This window comes from Brachyhypopomus gauderio, chromosome 7, assembly GCF_052324685.1.
Source record: "Brachyhypopomus gauderio isolate BG-103 chromosome 7, BGAUD_0.2, whole genome shotgun sequence".
Lineage (NCBI taxonomy): Eukaryota > Metazoa > Chordata > Actinopteri > Gymnotiformes > Hypopomidae > Brachyhypopomus > Brachyhypopomus gauderio.
This window is the reverse complement of record NC_135217.1, coordinates 30,620,393-30,640,670: the sequence shown is the minus strand read 5'-3', so window position 1 is coordinate 30,640,670 and position 20,278 is coordinate 30,620,393. Positions and strand designations below refer to the sequence as shown.

The following is a 20,278-nucleotide window of genomic DNA, read 5'->3' as shown; positions in this document are numbered from 1 at the left end:
CAGTCTCATAACCTCCCCATCCCGTGGTCCCTCCCTCTCTCCCTCTCTATGTTGCTTGCCCTCCCCTCCCTCTCTCTCGCTCTCTCTCTCTCTCTCTCTCTCTCCTCTCTCTTTTTGCCTTCCTCACTCTTCCTCCCGACCCCCTCCTCTGGCTCTTCTCTACATCTCTCCACCTCCCTCCTCCCGTTTCTCCCCCAGGCAAGGGGCAGTTGGACAGTGATGTCAGCAGATTTCTGCTGGGTCTCTCGGCTGCTGCCTTGGTTAATTGGAAAGGACTAACGCTTCACACCGATTTAGCACATAGAGAACAAGATAGAGAAAGAGTTGGTGAGAGGGGAAGAGAGCGAGAGAGAGAAAGAGAGAGAGAGAGAGCGAGAGAAAGTGGTTTAGGACTTAATGGCTAAAAGCTTAATGGTTTAGTTTCCCTCCCCCATTGCTTTTTCTATCTCTGGAAGGAGTGTAGGTTGCTCACTTCCCTGGAGGCCTGGCATCTGATGTAGAGACTCACTCCCGCAGTGTACTGAAGTTCTCATCAGTGGGAACAGATCACATGACTGTCTTACCCATAAAGACAATCCCACCCTCTGCCCCTTTAAAGGTCCTAGAGTTTCATCAGCAGTGTATTTTTGGGTCATCGTCCCGCTGTTAGTCGAATTGGCATACAGCGCTGGTTTGCGTGTTGGCGGGTCACAGCTGTTCACTGCAGATCGCAGCTTGCGTAGAAATAAGCTATGACATCACTGGCAGAAAGGAGCGCTCCTGCTATGACATCATCGTTAGGAAGCAGTGCACCTGCCATGACATCATCAGAGGAGGGTTCAGTCTCCAGCGGTAGTTCCCAGAATGCCGGGTCACCACGCCTCGCTGATGACACGCTAGACTTTGGATCACGGGCTGTTGCGTTCATCTCTGTCCGTCTGCACTCAAGAACCATTCTGGATCCTTTGCAAACCAAAAGACCTGGTGCTAAATCCTCATGCACACGTATTCTCCTTCTGCCGAGCAGCTCCTGACCCAGACACGTGTGACCTAGACACGTGTGACCCAGACACGTGTGACCCAGACACGCCCTGCACGGCTCCATCGATCAGCTCCTGACTGCATCATTGGTCGGTGACAGCCGAAGGGTTCTGGGATGGGATGGTTTGCAGTGGTTCACATGAAGGGCTGAAATGGTGGGTTTAAAATGGTTCCCCTGTACAGACGTACTCTGCAGTTAAAGGTGCGGAAGTTTTTTGACACTTAGCAGTTAGTAGCATAGTTTGTAGTATGGACTCCTCCCTCCAGTATTACTCTCTCTCTCCCTCTCTCTCTCTCTCTCTCTCTCCCTCTCTCTCTCCCAACTTGAACCCAGGGGATTTCCCACTATTACTCCTTTGAAACAGTCCATACAGATTCACACAGATCAGGGTTCGGCGCGTTGGCATACTGCAAGTTTCCACGGCAACTGGCCCACTGAACGCTCACCGATGCTACAGAAAGGAAAGTGGAGATCCGTGAAGTTTCCTGGGCTGCCAGATTTAGGGACTTTCCTGCTTTCTCTTCTGTCTGGTCCCTTCACTTTCACTTCCAACAGCACCGTTAGATCGCTGGACATCGCTCAGCTCCTAGCTGTGCTGCCTAGAGCCCAGGTTTACTGGAAAGTCCCTTTTACACACACACACACACACACACACACACACACACACACACACACACACACACACACACACACACACACACACATTATCTCTCTCTCTCTCACCCACACGCACAGAGCCATACACCCACACACATCATATCCCTTTGTGCTAAACCACACTAAACTCTACCACGTGGATGGGCAGCCTGAACCCTCTCCAACTCTTCTCTGCTATGCAAACTGCAACGAAAAGCAAAATCGTGCAGCACAGCTGAAGGCGTCTGCACAGTGGACCTGTTTCAGGGGGAGGCCGGGGAAGAAGCCCAACCAGGCGTGTACCGGGTACATCGCTAACTGGTCTCTGGGTGTCAGAGCGCCAGGGAGCTTTACCACGTCCTGTGGGTTGGCCACATCAGTGACTGAGGTCAGGATGAAGTTCTCACACCTACTGCAGGTCCCATCAGCCCAACAATACAAACATCTGATCATAAAGACACTATGCACAAATTTTAAATCTGCCTGCAAATTCTGAAACTCTGAAATACTAAATCGTTGGAAAGCAAAAATAATCCAGCGTAAACTCTGAACATTCGGCAGCAACCTGCTGTCTAATCTGCTGTGCATCCTATCACTGTGAGATGCACGTTTTTCGTCTGCAGGTGTTCCAGTTTGCTGTAGAGGCCAGTGGCGGGCTTGCCCTTTGTTTGGGTTGCCATGGCAAACGATGTTCCTTAATGGTTTCACTAATCTGTCCTTTTGTCTGCATCTCCACTTCTCCATCACTGACGTGAGGCCCATTGCTTCCACGGGAAGGATAAGCCGATCGCAGATGAACCCTGGAGAGATAAGGAGAGGAACCTGATTGAGTTTGCATTGTACTGATGGAGAACCGATAGAGAGAGACAGTACAGAAGATGGAAGTTAGGGAGGATGGCGAGGTTCATGAGGACAGGAGACTGATGAAGCAGCTCAAACACTGCCACTCCGCATTTGGGATTATTCTAGGATGACTGTACAAATGACTCTCCCTCCCACCCAGTTTAGATAATCTCATCGAAAAACACAACCACCGTGTCCCCCTCAGGACCACATCCATCAACACAGTCACCGTGTCCTCCTCAGGACCACGTCCATCAACACAACCACCGTGTCCCCCTCAGGACCACGTCCATCAACACAACCACCGTGTCCTCCTCAGGACCACGTCCATCAACACAACCACCGTGTCCCCCTCAGGACCACGTCCATCAACACAACCACCGTGTCCTCCTCAGGACCACGTCCATCAACACAACCACCGTGTCCCCCTCAGGACCACGTCCATCAACACAACCACCGTGTCCTCCTCAGGACCACGTTCATCAACACAACCACCGTGTCCCCCTCAGGACCACGTCCATCAACACAGCCACCGTGTCCTCCTCAGGACCACGTCCATCAACACAGTCACCGTGTCCCCCTCAGGACCACGTCCATCAACACAACCACCGTGTCCCCCTCAGGACCACGTCCATCAACACAGCCACCGTGTCCCCCTCAGGACCACGTCCATCAACACAGCCACCGTGTCCTCCTCAGGACCACGTCCATCAACACAACCACCGTGTCCCCCTCAGGACCACGTCCATCAACACAACCACCGTGTCCTCCTCAGGACCACGTCCATCAACACAACCACCGTGTCCCCCTCAGGACCACGTCCATCAACACAACCACCGTGTCCTCCTCAGGACCACGTCCATCAACACAACCACCGTGTCCCCCTCAGGACCACGTCCATCAACACAACCACCGTGTCCTCCTCAGGACCACGTTCATCAACACAACCACCGTGTCCCCCTCAGGACCACGTCCATCAACACAGCCACCGTGTCCTCCTCAGGACCACGTCCATCAACACAGTCACCGTGTCCCCCTCAGGACCACGTCCATCAACACAACCACCGTGTCCCCCTCAGGACCACGTCCATCAACACAGCCACCGTGTCCCCCTCAGGACCACGTCCATCAACACAGCCACCGTGTCCCCCTCAGGACCACGTCCATCAACACAACCACCGTGTCCCCCTCAGGACCACGTCCATCAACACAACCACCGTGTCCCCCTCAGGACCACGTCCATCAACACAGTCACCGTGTCCCCCTCAGGACCACGTCCATCAACACAGCCACCGTGTCCTCCTCAGGACCACGTCCATCAACACAACCACCGTGTCCCCCTCAGGACCACGTCCATCAACACAACCACCGTGTCCTCCTCAGGACCACGTCCATCAACACAACCACCGTGTCCCCCTCAGGACCACGTCCATCAACACAACCACCGTGTCCTCCTCAGGACCATGTCCATCAACACAACCACCGTGTCCCCCTCAGGACCACGTCCATCAACACAGCCACCGTGTCCTCCTCAGGACCACGTCCATCAACACAGTCACCGTGTCCCCCTCAGGACCACGTCCATCAACACAACCACCGTGTCCTCCTCAGGACCACGTCCATCAACACTACCACCGTGTCCCCCTCAGGACCACTTCCATCAACACAACCACCGTGTCCCCCTCAGGACCACTTCCATCAACACAACCACCGTGTCCCCCTCAGGACCACGTCCATCAACACAACCACCGTGTCCCCCTCAGGACCACGTCCATCAACACAATCCTAGACAGACAACAGGCAGTTGGATTTTGAGATTTTATTTTACTGTTATTTTACATAGCAGAAATGAGCATTGTTAAATTCATTTTGCTAATTCAGTAGGCTAATAACGTTCAGTTAAAACTAACAGACTGCAGCCAAATCAAAACTGATTCCATTTCTAAATGTCACGTTAAAGATGCTTCTTGGAATAGGCCTACATACAATTTTTTTTTGTTTAAAATAAACTATAAACTTTTAGAATCCTGTTTTTATGCAGTTGTTGAATGTACATGTTTTTATGAATGAGAATCAATAACTTTTGTCTTCATGACTCCCCAATCAGGACAAGTACTTCAGTAGAGCAGCGTGCACCATTCACTGAGAAACAAATCACACTTACTCAGGATACAACAGAATTTCAGGCTAACATGGGCAGAAGCTCCATCCTGAAGCTAATAAGCAACTTAAAGGAACAATAGGCAACTTTTTATGATTATCCTTCATGTTACAAAGCAGCTATTATACTGACACCTAGTAGTCTAGATGTTTCAGAGATTCTGTACTAAGTTTATTTTAAACGTGGCCTCCTCCATGTGAGGGAACCTGCGTCGTGTAGCATGAAATTGTTAATTCACTTTATAGAAAAACGTACCAATAACTACTTTTCTGTATATTGTTTGCTACTTTTGTGACAAACTGCTGCTTTAATATTAATTTTCATCCTGTATATATGTACAAGTGCAGAACTCTTTGGTCCGTAACGGTCATTTGCCATGAGAGGCCCCCGTGTGGTCAAACACGCCCACAGCTACATCATTCCCTGTGGGATGCTAAGGTGACGTGAGGCTCAGATGGCTAGTGTCAGCTCCCTTATAGCACCTCTTATCTCCATGAACGTGAAGCATCAGGCCTGCACGAGTGAGGCACCCCGAGGCACAGGAGGCACGTGAGACGCTGAAGGCCCAAACAGAAGCAGATGCTTCCTGAAGTTGTCGCACAACTCAAACATTCACCACCGCTAATCAAATATGATTTCTGTAATCAATGTTCCCGTGAACGTGTATTGATTGCCAACTCAATACCTAGAATATTATGACAATTCTACAATACTATAATGTTATGTGCTAAGCTGTAGGCTAATTCTATATTATAGTAATTTGTCATTTAATCAGCAAGCAAGTCACAAGTTCCTGAATGCAAACCGACTGCAGTAATAACTGCATTAATAGTAATAACCCATTTTATTTTTGTCTATGTGCAATGTTATACGCTACAAAGGTGGACGTCTGCAACTGTTTTAAAACGTCCCAAACTCCTCATCTGAACGCCCTCCCTAATCTTTAAGCTGCATCTCTTCAGCCTCGACAACAGTCTCCTTGGCAACAAGGAAATCCCCATAGTGTCGTCTAGGCAACAGCACCGAGACTGGTAAGTGTGTGTTTATTATTAGAGGCAAGAGAGTTTTCTAAGGAAGCATCTGGTTCGTTTTTTTTGGAAGACTTGGGCCTCCGAAACCAAGTGGTCGGGTGACCTTGTAGTCTATATAGCAGGTGGCATACGAGAAGGTTTCAGAGCTGAAATCCTCCAAGATCAGTAGTAGAGAATGTTCCAGAGGTACAGACTGCAGCTCTGCTGTCCACTGTCCTCATAATGGTACACTAGCACGTCTTGTAAGAAAGACGAGTAAAACTTTCAGACATTTTATTATGATGTTAACAATATGGAAACAACAGCAGTGCCCCCCCCCACTGGCCGAACTACTGTTCTTGGCGATGACAGTTCTTGGTTGTAGCCGCTGTGCCTTTCGGTCCTCTGGGTGAAGCAGGGGTGAATTTGAAGCTTCCATCTTCCCCCTCGTACGACTTTCCGCCACCACGTTCTGCTCATCTCTGGTCAGTCTCGTTTCCAGGCGACGGTCGCCGATGCGGTGCTCCGGTTAGCCGACCCGTCCCGGTGTCACGCTTCACTTGGACAGGTCTTCGGCTACCGCTTTCCCCATCTTGTCCTTCAAGTAGGCCACTCTCTGCCAATCAGACTTTAGCTCCAGCCACTCGAAGTACGGCACCTGCAGAGGGACACAAGGGTCAGAATTAGAGGACGGAGCAAACGCGGATCCCAGACGACGGAATGCATCTAGGTCCTGACCACAGATGAGACGGCTCGTCCGAGAAAGTTTTTTGACGCGTAAAAAAAAAAAAAACCCAACTGGATGTGTCTTTTTCCCAGGAGGCCGTGGGCTAACAGGACTGGCCTACATTCGGCAGGCAGAGAGTGTGTCCTGCTCCACAGCGCTGCAACACTGCTGCTATTTTTAAACCCCAGCGTGAGGCAGCCTGCTCCACCATCCACAGCAGCAGGGCCGCCGCTAACTGGCGTTAGCCACACTAGCTAGCAACACGATGTTCACAGACGCACTGAAATCAGTTACACGCGATTGATATGACTGATGCTGCCGGTGTGTGATCTATGTGCAGAAACACAGCACCTGCCGAAGACAGACTAGAGCTAGATTCATTTAGCATGTGAAAGTCAAATGTTTACCACCACTCCATTCTCACGCTACAGAAGGTACATTATCTGATTAGCGGTATTAGTGTCTCTAAATCCTAATAAATACTCCACGCAAACAATCGTTTTCCACCACGTTTCCGTGCTCGGTGTGTGTTGTGAAGTGTGTGTGTGATCCACACCCAGTTTAACGAGGTACTTCACCCAGTGGCAGTAAGCCCTGGTTCACAGCCAGGCCCGTGGTCGTGTGGAGAGGAAATGTTTACGCAAGCACCATTTGTGCTTTTCAATACAGTCGGTGAGGTACTGCGAGGTAGACCGAGGAATCTAGACCTCACTTCATGGTGTGAGCAGTGACAGTTCTCTAGAGATAGCCCCTAACCTCAGAATGAGCTAATAATGGCCCAAAATCTCTCTCTCACACACACACACACACACACACACACACACACACACACGATGAAGCTTCTGGTGCAGTGTTGTGCTAATGTTCGAGCCAGAGGAGGTTTGGACCTCTGCTGTTGCAGGACCCTGCTGTGAGGTGCTGTGCTCCCTGAACACTTCAACTTTTCAATAATATCACTCACATCTGATCGTTGCCCATTGGTTGCAATGCTGGAATTACCACACCATGCTTGAATTCAGTGGCCATCCCATTCTTGCCATTATACAAATATAAAGGCAAACTGCATGGATAGGAACTAGACTTTATACACCAGTGTCAGTGGGACTCAACGAAGAACTGAATTCAGTGATCAAGAACTGTGTCCCAACACTTTTGTCCATATGGTATGTATATACAGTACTCTGCAAATGTTTTGGACAGGTGTGGAAAAAAATGCTGCAATGTAAGAAATATTTCAAAAATAGATGTAATCGTTTTTTCATTCAACAAAATGCAAAGTGAAGTGATCATGTCTCTTATGTGACCACGCTTTCAAACGCAATCTTCTTTTGCAGTGTATTTCCCCATCTGCATGTATGTATGTGTATGTATACATGTGAGTGTGTGTGTGTGTGTGTGTGTGTGAGTGTGAGTGTGAGTGTGTGTGTGTGTGTGTGTGTGTGTGCTCCTACCTCCACCACCAGAAACCCAGCCAGCTGAAGGTGGCGCTTCTGCATAGCAAAGCGGCCCAGCAGATCTTTACTCCTGGAACAGAAATGGGGGAACTCCCAGACCAGGAACGCCATCCTACACACACACACACACACACACACACACACGAAAAAATTGTCTTTAATGGCCCCTTCACATTAACTGCAAACTCTAATAAGGCAGTAGAATTCTGGGAAATAAATCCTAAAAACGATACAGATTGGTTGGGCCTCACCTGTGTGCTCCCTGGGGTAAGAGCTCAGTCCCACCTCCTCCAGGTAAGTGTGGGGCCACCAGGTTCTCCAAGTCGACAGGCTTATTTTCCGAATCCAACACCAGCTCCGCATCTGATTGGTCAATGTACACACCAATCACCATCAATACAATAACTCCGTTAAATCTCCCACTGTAGTCACTGTAGCTCTGGCTACCCAGTACTGTGTTCACTGACGTAGCCTGGGAAAGGCGGTGTTGCAGGGGTGGATGGTACGGACCTACAGGCCAGCCGTACACGGTGCTGATATGGGTGCGGAAGAAGCTGGTGCGGTTCTCCGTCAGGGTCCGGACGGCCGTGTGCAGGCCCTCCTGCAGGGTGGATACGGTGGGTGCTTTGGCTGGGACTGTGGGCACGGTTGGGGCTGGGGGAAGAACCCCGGGGGCCCCGAGCGGCTCCAGCTGCCCAGAGGCTGCGATCTGAAGCAGCTTTAGGCTGTAGCTCTCTGTGCGACCTTTGCCCCCACCTGGAAGAGAGAGACGGGGTGAAAGTAACTGCAGCTTAGTGGGTCTCCAGTGGGGTCAGAGGTCAGGTTTGGGTCTCGGAGAACCAAAACACATCCACGCAATGGACCTACTCAACATTGACCCTCCAATCCAAATCCAGACTGGGATTTTGTAACTGCTGGTAGGTAACTGTGTGGTTATTACACACGCCTGAAACTCAGTCTGAGAGGGAAGAAATTACAATTGTATCCTCTAGAATACAATTCCAACCCATCCGATCCATCTCATTACTGTCTCAGAAGTCCAGGGTAAGCTGGAGCCTGAAGATGGATCACCAGAAGGGGTGCTCATGGCTTTTCGTCCAAGGTGTAATAATAATCTACAGCAGCTCTGTGCTGACATCATGTGGCCATGCACAAAATTGCATGCAAAAAAAAAAAAAAAAAACCCAAAAGTTCATTTCCATCTCTTTGCCAACAAATTGTTAATTTAATAGTTTAATTGTATTATACAGGGGCGGCATGGTGGTTTGGTGGTTAGCACTGTCGCCTCACAGCAAGGCGGTCTGGGTTCGATTCTCGGTCTGGGCTGCTCTGTGTGGAGTTTGCATGTTCTTCCTGTGCCTGCGTGGGTTTCCTCCGGGTACTCCGGTTTCCTCCCACAGTCCAAAGACATGCGTGTTAGGTTGATTGATCACTCTAAATTGCCCGTAGGTGTGAGTGTGTGTGTGTTGGCCATGCGGTGGACTGGCGACCTGCCCATGGTGTACCCTGCCTTCGCCCGGAGATGCTGGGATTGGCTCCAGCCCCCCCGTGACCCCGACTAGCGGGATTAAGCGGTTCGGATAATGGATGGATGGATGGATGTATTATACTACAATAATAGTAGTTATTATATAGTACTATAATAATTATAAGGGTTTAATGACTTCTGAATTTAGCATCATGGCGAGAATATACTGTATAACAATATAAGATCACGAATTATAATAATGAATTGAAAATAATGTATTAGCTTTAGTGCCGAGCACTGCCTACCTGTAATCTTGGACAGGAAGTGGGTGTCTGTGACAGCAGTGATGTAATGAGGCTCCGCCTGCTGTAGCACGCAGAGCGACCAGACCACGTCCGTGAGCAGAAAGGGCTCCAGCCCCTGCCAGGAGCCCTCCAACACTCTGTGGACCTACACCCGCACCCCAGAAAAACTTCATCTTAAATCAGTCCTGTCGGAGGGCCTCGCCTGGCTGGGTTAAGGTACCCCGTTCAAAACAAGCTTCCTTCTGCCCTCTTCTGATTGGTTACCCTTTTGAAGAACTCCTCCCTATTGGCGGGGTGGAAGTTGAGCCTGGCGAATGACATGAGGAGGTTGCTCAGCTGGAGTGTGCTGTACTGGTCACTGCTTCTAAGGAAGTGCTACAGGTGACAGAGGGAGACGTGAAACCATCAACACAGCATCTCAGAAAACGGAAAAGCCGGAGAAAGACAGAGAATGTACCATGATGTTTGTGTGTGTGTGTGTGTGTGTGTGTGTGTGTGTGAAGGCTCACACCTGAGCGAAGCCCTCGAACAGGGGCAGGTGGAGCCATTTCAGGAAGCCCAGGGACTTGGAACAGCGTGAGACGTCAGCAGGGCTCAGCTGTGATAGTCGGGGCAGCAGCTCGGAAGCCGTGCGCTGGAACACCTGCGTCTGGTGGAACCTCAGCTTACCTGAGAAGAAGAGTAGCAGTTTCACCTTACATCACTGAGCACCATGAAGCACAAGATGCTGAAATAACATTTGATGTCATTTGTTACACGTAGGACTGATTTTACATGTACCCAGATTGCCAAATCACACCATTACTGGAGATCCACCTTTGAAAACCCATTTCAATCCCATTAAATTTTTATTATTTTTTTTTACACACATTAGGGGTGTGGCCCTGCACTAGACCCTTTAACTTACCGTAACTTACTGTAACCTACCATAAGCATATGCGATGTCAAGCAGCAGAGCTGTCTGGAGCTCGGACGAAGGTTTCTGGTGTAGGTGGTAGGATAGTGCCCGCAAGACGGGCACCGCCCGCCTCCCCTGAGACGCCAGCGCTAGCATCACCCTGCGGATGTCCTCTGCGCTGAACTTCTCGGCCAACTCCAGGACCTGGAAGACGGGTAGACCAGACATCCAGCCTTATACAGCACAGCGCGCTGCAGAGGGAGATCTTACGTTCTGATGTTTGGGAGATAGGGAGGTCTGTACTGTAGATGCAACTTCTCTTTCTACATTACATTCTACTTTCTTGATTATAACCCCTGTTCACAGTAGACAACTATTATATACAGATAAACCCATACTCATAAATATGAAACTGGAGGGTTTGAGCACAGCTGGTTTCATAACAGCTTCTAAGCTTTTAACTTCTTGTTAAGCTAAAAACCAAGAGATATTTTGGTTATAGCACCTTGTGCTTCCTTCTTCAACCTGTTTCGGTTACTGGAGTTTGGTCCGAAACTGACCCGCTGTATTGATGGCATGAAACTGTGCTTCACCTCAGGTCTAGGTGTGTGTGTGTGTGTGTGTGTGTGTGTGTGTGTGTGTGTGTGTGTGTGTGATTACCTTGTCCTCCAACCTCTCCATGAGTGAGGGCGAGAGAGCCCCCACACGGCCCATCAGGGTGGCCACGGTGCGCGGGTGGTCCAGCTCGGTCCAGCGCAGCTCCAGCTGTTTCAGCAGGGCTGCGGTGAACGCCTCGTCCCCCCGCCTGCCAACCCCCCCCCAGGACTCACGTCACCACCACATCTTTACTGCCGCTAGCACGTTCGAGCGCGACCTCGGCGTCACAACGATGAAACAACAAGCTTCAACCAACCATTTGAAAAATACAAACCACTCAACGGCCATTTCTCAGTGGTTTTCCCTCTAATAGTCTAAATCACACTAACGTTTGTAAAATGGCCGACATGTAGACAGAGCCCGTCTCCAAGTACTCACCCCTGAGTGTGTAACGAGGCCCAGTCTGCCAGGTAGGCCAGCTGGCGGTAGGTGAGACGGCGAAGTCTCCACAGCGCCTCCGTCTGGAGGGAGCGCAGCACTGGGGAGCTGGGGTCCAGGCCCAGGCTGGAGACAGAGCGCAGGAGGGACACCAGCGTGCCGTTCCACACCACCGACACCTGCGGGGTGCAGAGAGAGACCCTGATCACCTGCTGCTTCTCACTTCATTAACATCTTTACAATAATACACTGTAGAAACACGGTGCAAACATATCCTGAATCTGTCGAGTCTGCTCATGTGTTTGGGAGATTCGGAAATGTTTCGCTGCGGTTACTGCTGTACAACGGGGCTCACACCAGACGAAAGCAAAGGATTACCTACTTCTGCCAATCACAACTATATAAAATCAGATTATTTTGCCCGAAGACATTTGTTTAATTGAGTCTTCATCATACACATTTAGGATTTTTGTGAAAATCTGATGTTTCACCCTAGGTCATATTTTTGGGAAAAAATTGAAAATTGAAATGTGTTCACAAACTTACAAGCATCATGGTATGCAAATAGTTTGCAATTTTCAGAATAAATAAGTGTACATTGTAAAGCTCATGTAAACAAAGCAAGTTTTAAAAAATCATAATGTGCAGTTTGTGTATGTCAGGACACTGTTACCTGGGCATTCACCGTCTCCAGAAGGTCCACACACCGTGGATCCCGCAGAACCTCTGCAGAACTGGTCCCGTCCTTCCCTGCTACCAATCGGCTGAGGTGGAGCAAACAAATACCCGCCTGATTGGCTGAACTGCCCTTCTCTGCCCACACCTGCAGCACTTCCTGTGGAGTGCCCGCCTTCTCAACAAGCTTGTCCAGTTCTGTGCGTTTAAACGTAATGTGTGGCTCCTCTTCTTCTGGCTGCCCATGGTTCAGGCACAGGGCCCTCGCAGTGGGCCAGGCCCAGGCCCGGGGCCACGGTAGCCCGGCCGGCTGGGCGGCCAGAGCCTGCAGGCGGGGAGCGGCGGCACTGGCTTGAGGGCATCGGATCAGAAGGTGAGCCCATCGGCCCAAGAACCTGGCAGTCATTTAGGGAAGTGTTTGTCTTGACAACTGACCAGTTACAGTTCAGATGCTGGCATCCACATGTCAATCAAACTGAGAATAGGAGGAGGAAGAGGGAGGGAGGGAGGGAGGAAGAGGGAGGGGGGAGACAGAGAGGGAGTGAGAATACAATGAAGTAAAAGCAAAAATAATGTAAAGTAGCAGACACACTTGTTTCACGAGCATGTGGAAGCTTTGACCCATACACTGTCCACATCACAGAGTCATATTATGCTTGCTTGTGTCAATACAACACTTTTATAAGCTAGGGTTAAATGTGTAGCAATGCTGCTCATGACCACTATAACAGAAAGGCGTTTTACAACAATTATAGAACTATATGCAACATTCAAATCAATTTAGGAGCTAAAATGTCCTAGATCACCATAAATGATCTGCTGAGTACCTGTCAGTGGGGACTGCTGACCTTGCCGGTAAGGAAGGCCTCATTAGATAACGTCAACTACAAGAGCTGCGGGCAACTCACGAAATTCACCGAGTTTATATGTTAAGTTTTAACTCAAATCGCCTCGATTTCTATCTTACCTTGTTTATTTCGATTTCCCTGTTCAAGTGAGCGGCGACATTCACATGGATCCGCCACCAAGAGGCGCGAGATATTTGCGTCACAGAGCGAAGCGCTACGCACTCGTGCTGCGTCACTTGTGGGCGACGTCTCGCAAATCGTGCGCTGTTAAAAGTTGCACTTCACGAAAGCGTCCCTTTTACGTTTCGCGTAGACAGAAACATAGCACGCTTCTTCTTACAAAAATCGTCCTCAGAGAGCGCACAGTTCATAGATACATAAAATAAATCTATGCGCAAGACTTTTAATTTGAAATTTCGTCTGAGTCGCTTCCGGTGGCTACAGTCGCGGACGTTCACGTTGCGGCTCGTGCCTACGAACGCGTGAAGTTCTGAACTTACTACGTTCTTGGGGTAAAATAAAATAATTGCTTTACTGACGAGATTCCCTTTTAGTATATCACAGGACATCTGGTTAGTAACATCCTACAGCAACAATGGGGGGACAAGCAAAGAGCAAAAAGAAAAGCAAACCTAAGAGAAGCGAAAAACGTGGAGGTGAGTTATGTTAGGGACCATCACTGTACGTACAAGAGCTGTGAGAACTGAAAAGCGCAGAAGTGAACCTAGTACAGTCCTTAACGGCGCTGATGGGTTCCTTTAGTCAAAATGTTGATCTCAGGAGGAAAACTTGCATGTGCAAAACATAGTTCATTTTGATGGTTGTTTGGCATATTCCTCCAGCTGTCGGACAGACGATACCGTCACCACAGGAGAGGATGAAAGCCAGGATGCAAGAGAGAGCCAAGAAGAAGACTGCAGAAAAGTACACTGTGGATCAGTTGGTGGAGAAGGTGATGTGTATGGGGTGGAGAAAGTGACGTGTATGGGGTGGAGAAAGTGACGTGTATGGGGTGTTCCCAGTTCACAAGTGTCTCTGTGGCAGTTCCCCGTCCTCCCAGCTGTTGGGGCTGTTTGTACTGTAGGTTCTTCTGGAGATATGCTTCTCTATCTTCCCAGTCTGGAACAGAGCAGAAATGTAGTCGGGAGGAGGGGTCCCAGTGGACTGGAAAACTCAACAATGTTCTACACAATCTGGGAAGGTTGGAGTCCAGCACAATGTTGTGATTTTCTTGTTCATTGTAACATGCATCTATATCTGGTAATAAACTAGGCTAATTAATCAAGTTTGTGTGAGTAGGGAGCCCACCAAATTGTGCTGCACTCCATCCCAGGCTGGGGTGCCTGTTTAAAAGTGTCTCTACTGTTAATTCTGATGGGTAGATAATGGTGTCCTCCCTCAGATGTGAAGTAACATTCTTTTTGATTGAAGTCTACTATTGTTCTAATGTCTGTCTCTGTCTTTCTCAGGCCGAGGAGTGTATGGACAACTTTGACTTCTCCATGGCTAGGTTGTTCTGTCAGCGTGCTCTGGACATTGAGCCCAACAACCTCACCATTCTGGACATGCTGGGGAACATATGTGCGGAGCTGGGAGACATAGAAAAAGCAAAGGAAATATCCTTTACTTCAGGCCACGTGGCTAGCTTGATGCGAAACAGTGGAAGGTGTTGCACTGGGATGAATGATTGGGGTGATTTTCAAGGGGCGTGTGGTGTTTTATGGGTTATAAAAGAGGGTTTTTGGTCATCTGGTCCATTGTAGTCCTTGACAACAATGCATGTTTTTCTGAAGGCAGTGGATCTGAGCCCAGATGCGGGTCATAGCAAGTACATGTATCTGGGTCAGATTCACACAGGCACGGAGGCCGTGCAGTTCTTCAGCAGGGGTGTCGAGGTCATGCTCAGCGCCATGGACACACAGACCCAAGAGGTGTGCTGCAAAACATGTTAAAATGGGCTTTGTTTGAAGATGTTCACAACAAGAATGTGTGTGTGTACATACATAGATACTTACCCTGATCAGTGGTTAACTGGCGAATAATTCCAGCTGCTGTGTTGAACTAATTACCCATGTAGATTCTCTGCATTATTCTGTCCTCTCTTGCATGTGTCTGTTTTGGGTGAGCAGCTTTTTTGGGGACTTTGTGAGTCTGTGATGTAAAGATGCAATATTCTAGAAATCACAGACTTGGAACGACCAGCTTGTCTTGTTATGGCTGATAGTTTCACCCCTTTGGTCTTCATCTGAACAACCTGCTGCCGGAGAGTTTCAGTCACTTTGGACATCAGTGAAAACTGCAAAGTTAGGCTGCCAGTTAAATAGGGTTTGTCCGATAATTAAGGCAATTAGCACCACATGCCAGATTAACACCGATAGGTATCTGAAAAAGTTCTCTAATTTTGATCTGTGTTTTTTATTTCAATTATATAATTCAAGTTTGTTATGCTGTGCTTTAGAATATATACAGTCTATAATAAGCTTAAAGTACTGCTACTTCAGTCCTGTTAGGGTAATTTCACATAGGACTACACAATGACCTTGACCTTTAGGAAATTGTTGTTCTCTAATTTTGATGTATGGCTTGGATGCAGCTGCTCGACCATAAAAACCCATTCCATGAAGCTCTCTGCACACTGTTGTTTAGCTAATGTGAAGGCCACATTAAGTTTGGATGTCTGTAGTGATTGACCGCAGAAAATTTACACTATGTGCTTCAGCATCCGCTGACCCCACTGACCCCGCTCCGTCGGTTTACGTGGCCTACCACTTCATGGCTGAGTTGCTGTCGTTCCCAAACACTCCCACACTTCAGTTTTATTATAGTACAGCTGACAGTTGACTGTGGAATATTTAGGAGTGAGGAAATTTCACGACTGCATTTGTTGCACAGGTGGCATCATATCACAGTTCCACGCTGAAATTCACTGAGCTCCTGAGAGCGACCCATTCTTTCACAAATGTTTGTAAAAACAGTCTGCATGCCTAGGTGCTTAATTTCATAGACCTGTGGCCATGGAACAGATTGGAACACCTGATTCCGATAATTTGGATGGGTGAGCAAACACTTTTGGCAATATGGTGTATGTTAACGACACTATAAAGTTTAAGATGTTGAATCTGAACTGATTCACTTTTGACTCATACACACTACTCAAAAATAAAAGGAGTGAGTATGGGCACTAAAATGGAACCATCTTATGCCAACCACTTTGTTGGATTTATTTTGAGCGATATACTGGGTTTGTACCCTTACAGTTTTTGAGATCTATTGATTTTTGGTATTGCTACATGCACATTAGAAGAACTCCAACTGTTCATTTCTTCTTTCTCCAAATTCCACCAGCTCTTGATTATACATGGAATACAGCACATCCTGACAAGATGTTCTGGATGTTTCAGTGAATTTCACTAATACTCGTTTAAATATCACCATCCATTATAAAACTACAGACTCAATTAGTCACTCACTACTCATGCGCTACTCAGACTTAAGCGCATTTGTAGCGACAATGAATACTTTCTCCAGAAAAGTATCGAAATGTGTGAACATCTTCAGAACTGCGGTTTTCCTAAGGAAGTCATAGATCAGGCGTACTCAACTAAATTTGTCCGCGGTCCAATTTTGGCAGATACCTGTGACCTGAGGTCCGGAGCGGCGGGGGTGGCGAACGTAAGTTGCTGAGCGGGGGGGGTGGCGTTGAACGTAACACTCGTGGCGGAGTGTTTTTTCAATAGCCCTGAAATAAATGCTACGGTTTTGTTTTGGTCCGTATCCAGTTGATCAGGAATGAGATTGGGTCCGGACAGGACTGCGTTCGGGTCCGGATCCGGACCGCGGTCCGCCAGTTGAGTACCCCTGTCATAGATGCTGCTTTTGCTCGTCTATCAATCTACTGAGACTACAAGAATTCCTTTGGTGCTGACTTATCATCCCACTAATAAAATGGTGGATAATATTATACTGAAACACTTCAGGTTCCTCCAGGATGATGTACAGACTACTTCCCTTTTAAGGATCCTCCACTAATCTCTTATAGAAGACACAAGAACATTAAAGACATGCTCATCAAGAATGATTTAATTAACCATTCAGATTCCAACTGTGGTACTGTAGCCTGCTACCAATCTAGATGTACTACATGTAAATTTATTAATACAACCACTAAAATAACTGGCTCAAAAGGATCAGTTGTCATCACAGTTGTCATCAAATGGACCATTTCCTAATTTCATTGCTGCCATAGCAACAGCTGGCTATGCAAACAGATATGTCATTAGTACGATGTCCCATTAGTACTAAAAAGCGTTGCAACTGGAAATGACATCCTAAATCCTGAGATATCTGTATTTAAGGACAGTCGGTGAAGTGGCACCAGGTTCGTGGATGACCAGGGCTCCATTATGGGCACGAGGAGTGAAGGCTCATCTGGTCCGCTCCCACAGAAATGTTACTGCAGCACACATCGCTGCAAAAGTTAGTTCTATGATAGAAACGTGTCAGAACATTGGGTTGGGTTGTTGAAGGTTGCTTGGTCTAATGAATCCCATTTTACATCATGCCAATGGCCGGCTGCGTGTGTGAAGAAAGAGATGCGCAATAGGAGGAAGACAGTGTTGTGCTCTGGGTGATGTTCTAGTTGGACATCTTGGTTCTTCTCCTGTTACTTTGTGCTGGATAAACAAGTCCGATCCATAGAGGCCCCACCTTCAACATGTAGAACTTCAAGGATCTGCTGCTAACTTCTTGGGGCCAGAAACCACAGAGCAGCTTCAAAGGTCTTGTGAAGTCCATGCCTTGAAGTGCCAATGGGGGCCTCTGCTGACCTCCAGACCTGCAGCAGTTCATCATGGGTTCCACTAGTGTTGAAATCGTCCTGCAGGACAATGGCCTTGTGAACAGGATGTCTTCTGGTACTTGCCACAAATGGATACAGACATGCTCTGAACAGCCTGTTTTACCTCATCCCAGAAATGCTCTGTAGGGTTAAGATCTTGGGACTGTGAAGAAAGGAAGAAAGGAAACTTGGTCATGTTCCTGGAACTACTCCATGCCTGTACGATCCTTTTGGCAAGGGGCATTATGCTGAAAATGCTGAAAATGCTGAAAATGTCCTCCTGTGACGAGGTAAACAACTGCCAAGTGATGAACATGGGTCATCCACAATGGTTAGGTAAGCCCTGCTGTTCAAATGCCCATCCACAGGTATCAAATGTCCCAGCTTGTGCCCAGAAGACATTCCCCACACCGTTCCTCCACCTCCACCAACCTGAACTGTTCATACCTGACAGGAAGGGCTCATCGATTAATACCGCCCGTGCCAAATTCTGATCCTCCCATCAACGTGGTGCAACAGAAATCTGGATTCACCTGAGCAGGCCGTGTTTTTCCACTGTTCAGAGATCCGATTTCTCTTTTCCGTTGTTCCAGTTCTTGTGCTGTTTGTGGAGTCTTGCTTTTCTGGTTCCCTAAAGCAGCAGTGACACTAGAATTGACCCACTGCTGCAATAGCCCATCCAAACAAAGTAACAACCAGTGTGCCTTCGGACATGTAGGTTGGAGGAATGTAAATAAGTAAACCAGCGTTAGATTCGGCTTGCTTGACTATGGCCCCTGTTCGTCAGAACAATTCTTGACATGCTCCTCTGATTCCTTTTGTTGATGAGTTGTTTACGTCCATGGGGTTTCCTCTTTTCTAGATGTCTTCTTTGATAATCTCATTCTCAGTATACTCTTGACACTATTGCATGTGAAAACCCCTCAAGGTTGGAGGTTTTTGAAAGACTGGCCACAGCTAGTCTAGCACAGGTGATCGTGCTTCATTTGAATCACTCAGATCGTTTTCCCATTCTAATGTGGATTCACCCTGAGACTGATCCATGCAAAACTTGCTCACCTGATTTTATGCGTAATGTGATTTTATGCGTCCAATGTGTAATTTCTGTACAGAGAAGCTCCAATCATGAAAGTGCAGCTTAGCATGCATCACCAATAAAGTGGCCATTCTCTGTTTGTGTGTTTTCCTCTTTTAAATTAATTCCCTGGTGGGAAACATCTTTGCTGCTACCATGTTCCAAGGATTTTAGTTTTGGGAGGATTTAATGGGTAAAGTGCACAAACTCCAAACCTGTGAACGAATCCATATGAAGGATACAGTAATCAGCATTCAACTAGTACAAGGACAAGATGTACAGTTGTGATCAAATTTATTCAACCCCCACTGAAATAAAGTGTTTTGGCCAGTTTGACATTGATTTTGATCATTTCAGTCATCTTATTTACAATTATATCAAAGAGGCACTTATAAATTAGACAAACATAACATAATATTTATGATGGAATAACCACAAATGTCTTTACTGTGCTCACATCATTATCAGTTTTATTCAACCCCCTAGTGACATTATTTTTTAGTACTTAGTACAACATCCTTTTCCAGTTATGACAGCTTTCAAGCGTGAAGCATAGCTTGACACAAGTGTCTTGCAGCGACCTATGGGTATCTTAGCCCATTCTTCATGGGCAAAAGCCTCCAGTTCAGTCACATTCTTAGGCTTGCGCACTGCAACTGCCTTCTTTAGGTCCCACCAGAGGTTCTCAATTGGATTTAAGTCTGGTGATTGCGATGGCCACTCTAGAATGTTCCAGCCTTTCATGTTCAACCATGCTCTAGTGGACTTGGATGTGTGCTTCGGATCATTGTCCTGTTGGAAGGTCCAACGTCTCCCAAGCCGCAGGTTTGTGACTGACTCCATCACATTTTCCTCCAAGATCTCCTGGTACTGAAGGGAATTCATGGTACCCTGCACACGTTGAAGCTTTCCTGTACCATTAGAAGCAAAACAGCCCCAAAGCATAATTGACCCCCCGCCATGCTTCACAGTAGGCAAGGTGTTCTTTTGTTCATAAGCCTGGTTCTTCCTTCTCCAAACATAGCGCTGGTCCATTGTCCCAAACAGTTCTAATTTAGTTTCATCTGACCACAGTACACTGTCCCAAAACCTTTGTGGCTTGTCCACATGACTTTTGGCATACTGCAGTCGACTTTTCTTGTTCTTTGGAGTCAGCAAGGGGGTGCGTCTGGGCGTTCTGGCATGGAGGTCTTCGTTATGCAGTGCGCGCCTTATTGTCTGAGCTGAAACTTCAGTGCCCACATCTGACAGGTCTTTTTTCAGTTCCTTAGCAGTCACGCGGGGA

The 20,278-nt window shown here is 47.7% G+C and overlaps 2 protein-coding genes across 4 annotated transcripts in view; one reads left to right on the top strand and one right to left on the bottom strand.

Moving 5' to 3' along the window:
• Window positions 1-5,951: 5,951 nt before the first annotated feature.
• Window positions 5,952-13,345, bottom strand: tbrg4 (transforming growth factor beta regulator 4). The gene is made up of 12 exons (XM_077013142.1): window positions 13,201-13,345; window positions 12,232-12,708; window positions 11,559-11,737; window positions 11,184-11,328; window positions 10,553-10,727; window positions 10,137-10,294; window positions 9,890-10,000; window positions 9,626-9,770; window positions 8,363-8,608; window positions 8,104-8,215; window positions 7,850-7,964; window positions 5,952-6,329 (listed from the first exon to the last, which is right to left on the bottom strand). The coding sequence occupies exons 2-12, from the start codon at window positions 12,637-12,639 to the stop codon at window positions 6,228-6,230; spliced, it is 1,896 nt and encodes a 631-aa protein (XP_076869257.1). The 5' UTR covers window positions 12,640-12,708; window positions 13,201-13,345; the 3' UTR covers window positions 5,952-6,227.
• A 174-nt stretch (window positions 13,346-13,519) lies between these two features.
• The window catches only part of LOC143519561 (uncharacterized), a 90,886-nt gene continuing 84,127 nt past the window's right edge, over window positions 13,520-20,278 (top strand). Inside the window, exons 1-4 of one of the 3 annotated variants that reach the window (XM_077013144.1) lie at window positions 13,520-13,737; window positions 13,924-14,033; window positions 14,551-14,697; window positions 14,863-15,012. In XM_077013144.1, the coding sequence (XP_076869259.1) occupies window positions 13,677-13,737; window positions 13,924-14,033; window positions 14,551-14,697; window positions 14,863-15,012 (468 nt within the window). In that variant the 5' untranslated portion in view covers window positions 13,520-13,676. Of the gene's footprint in view, window positions 13,738-13,923; window positions 14,034-14,059; window positions 14,283-14,550; window positions 14,698-14,862; window positions 15,013-20,278 lie in introns of those variants that run through there. The other 2 variants (XM_077013143.1, XM_077013145.1) reach the window with 2 other exon arrangements.

Excerpts from the sequence above, each read along its gene's own strand:
- tbrg4 (XM_077013142.1), bottom strand. The coding sequence starts at position 12,639 with ATGACTGCCAGGTTCTTGGGCCGATGGGCTCACCTTCTGATCCGATGC. Across the intron at positions 11,738-12,231 it reads TGGAGACGGTGAATGCCCAG|GTGTCGGTGGTGTGGAACGG; the intron begins GTAACAGTGTCC and ends TGCACCCCGCAG. Across the intron at positions 7,965-8,103 it reads TTACCCCAGGGAGCACACAG|GATGGCGTTCCTGGTCTGGG; the intron begins GTGAGGCCCAAC and ends GTGTGTGTGTAG.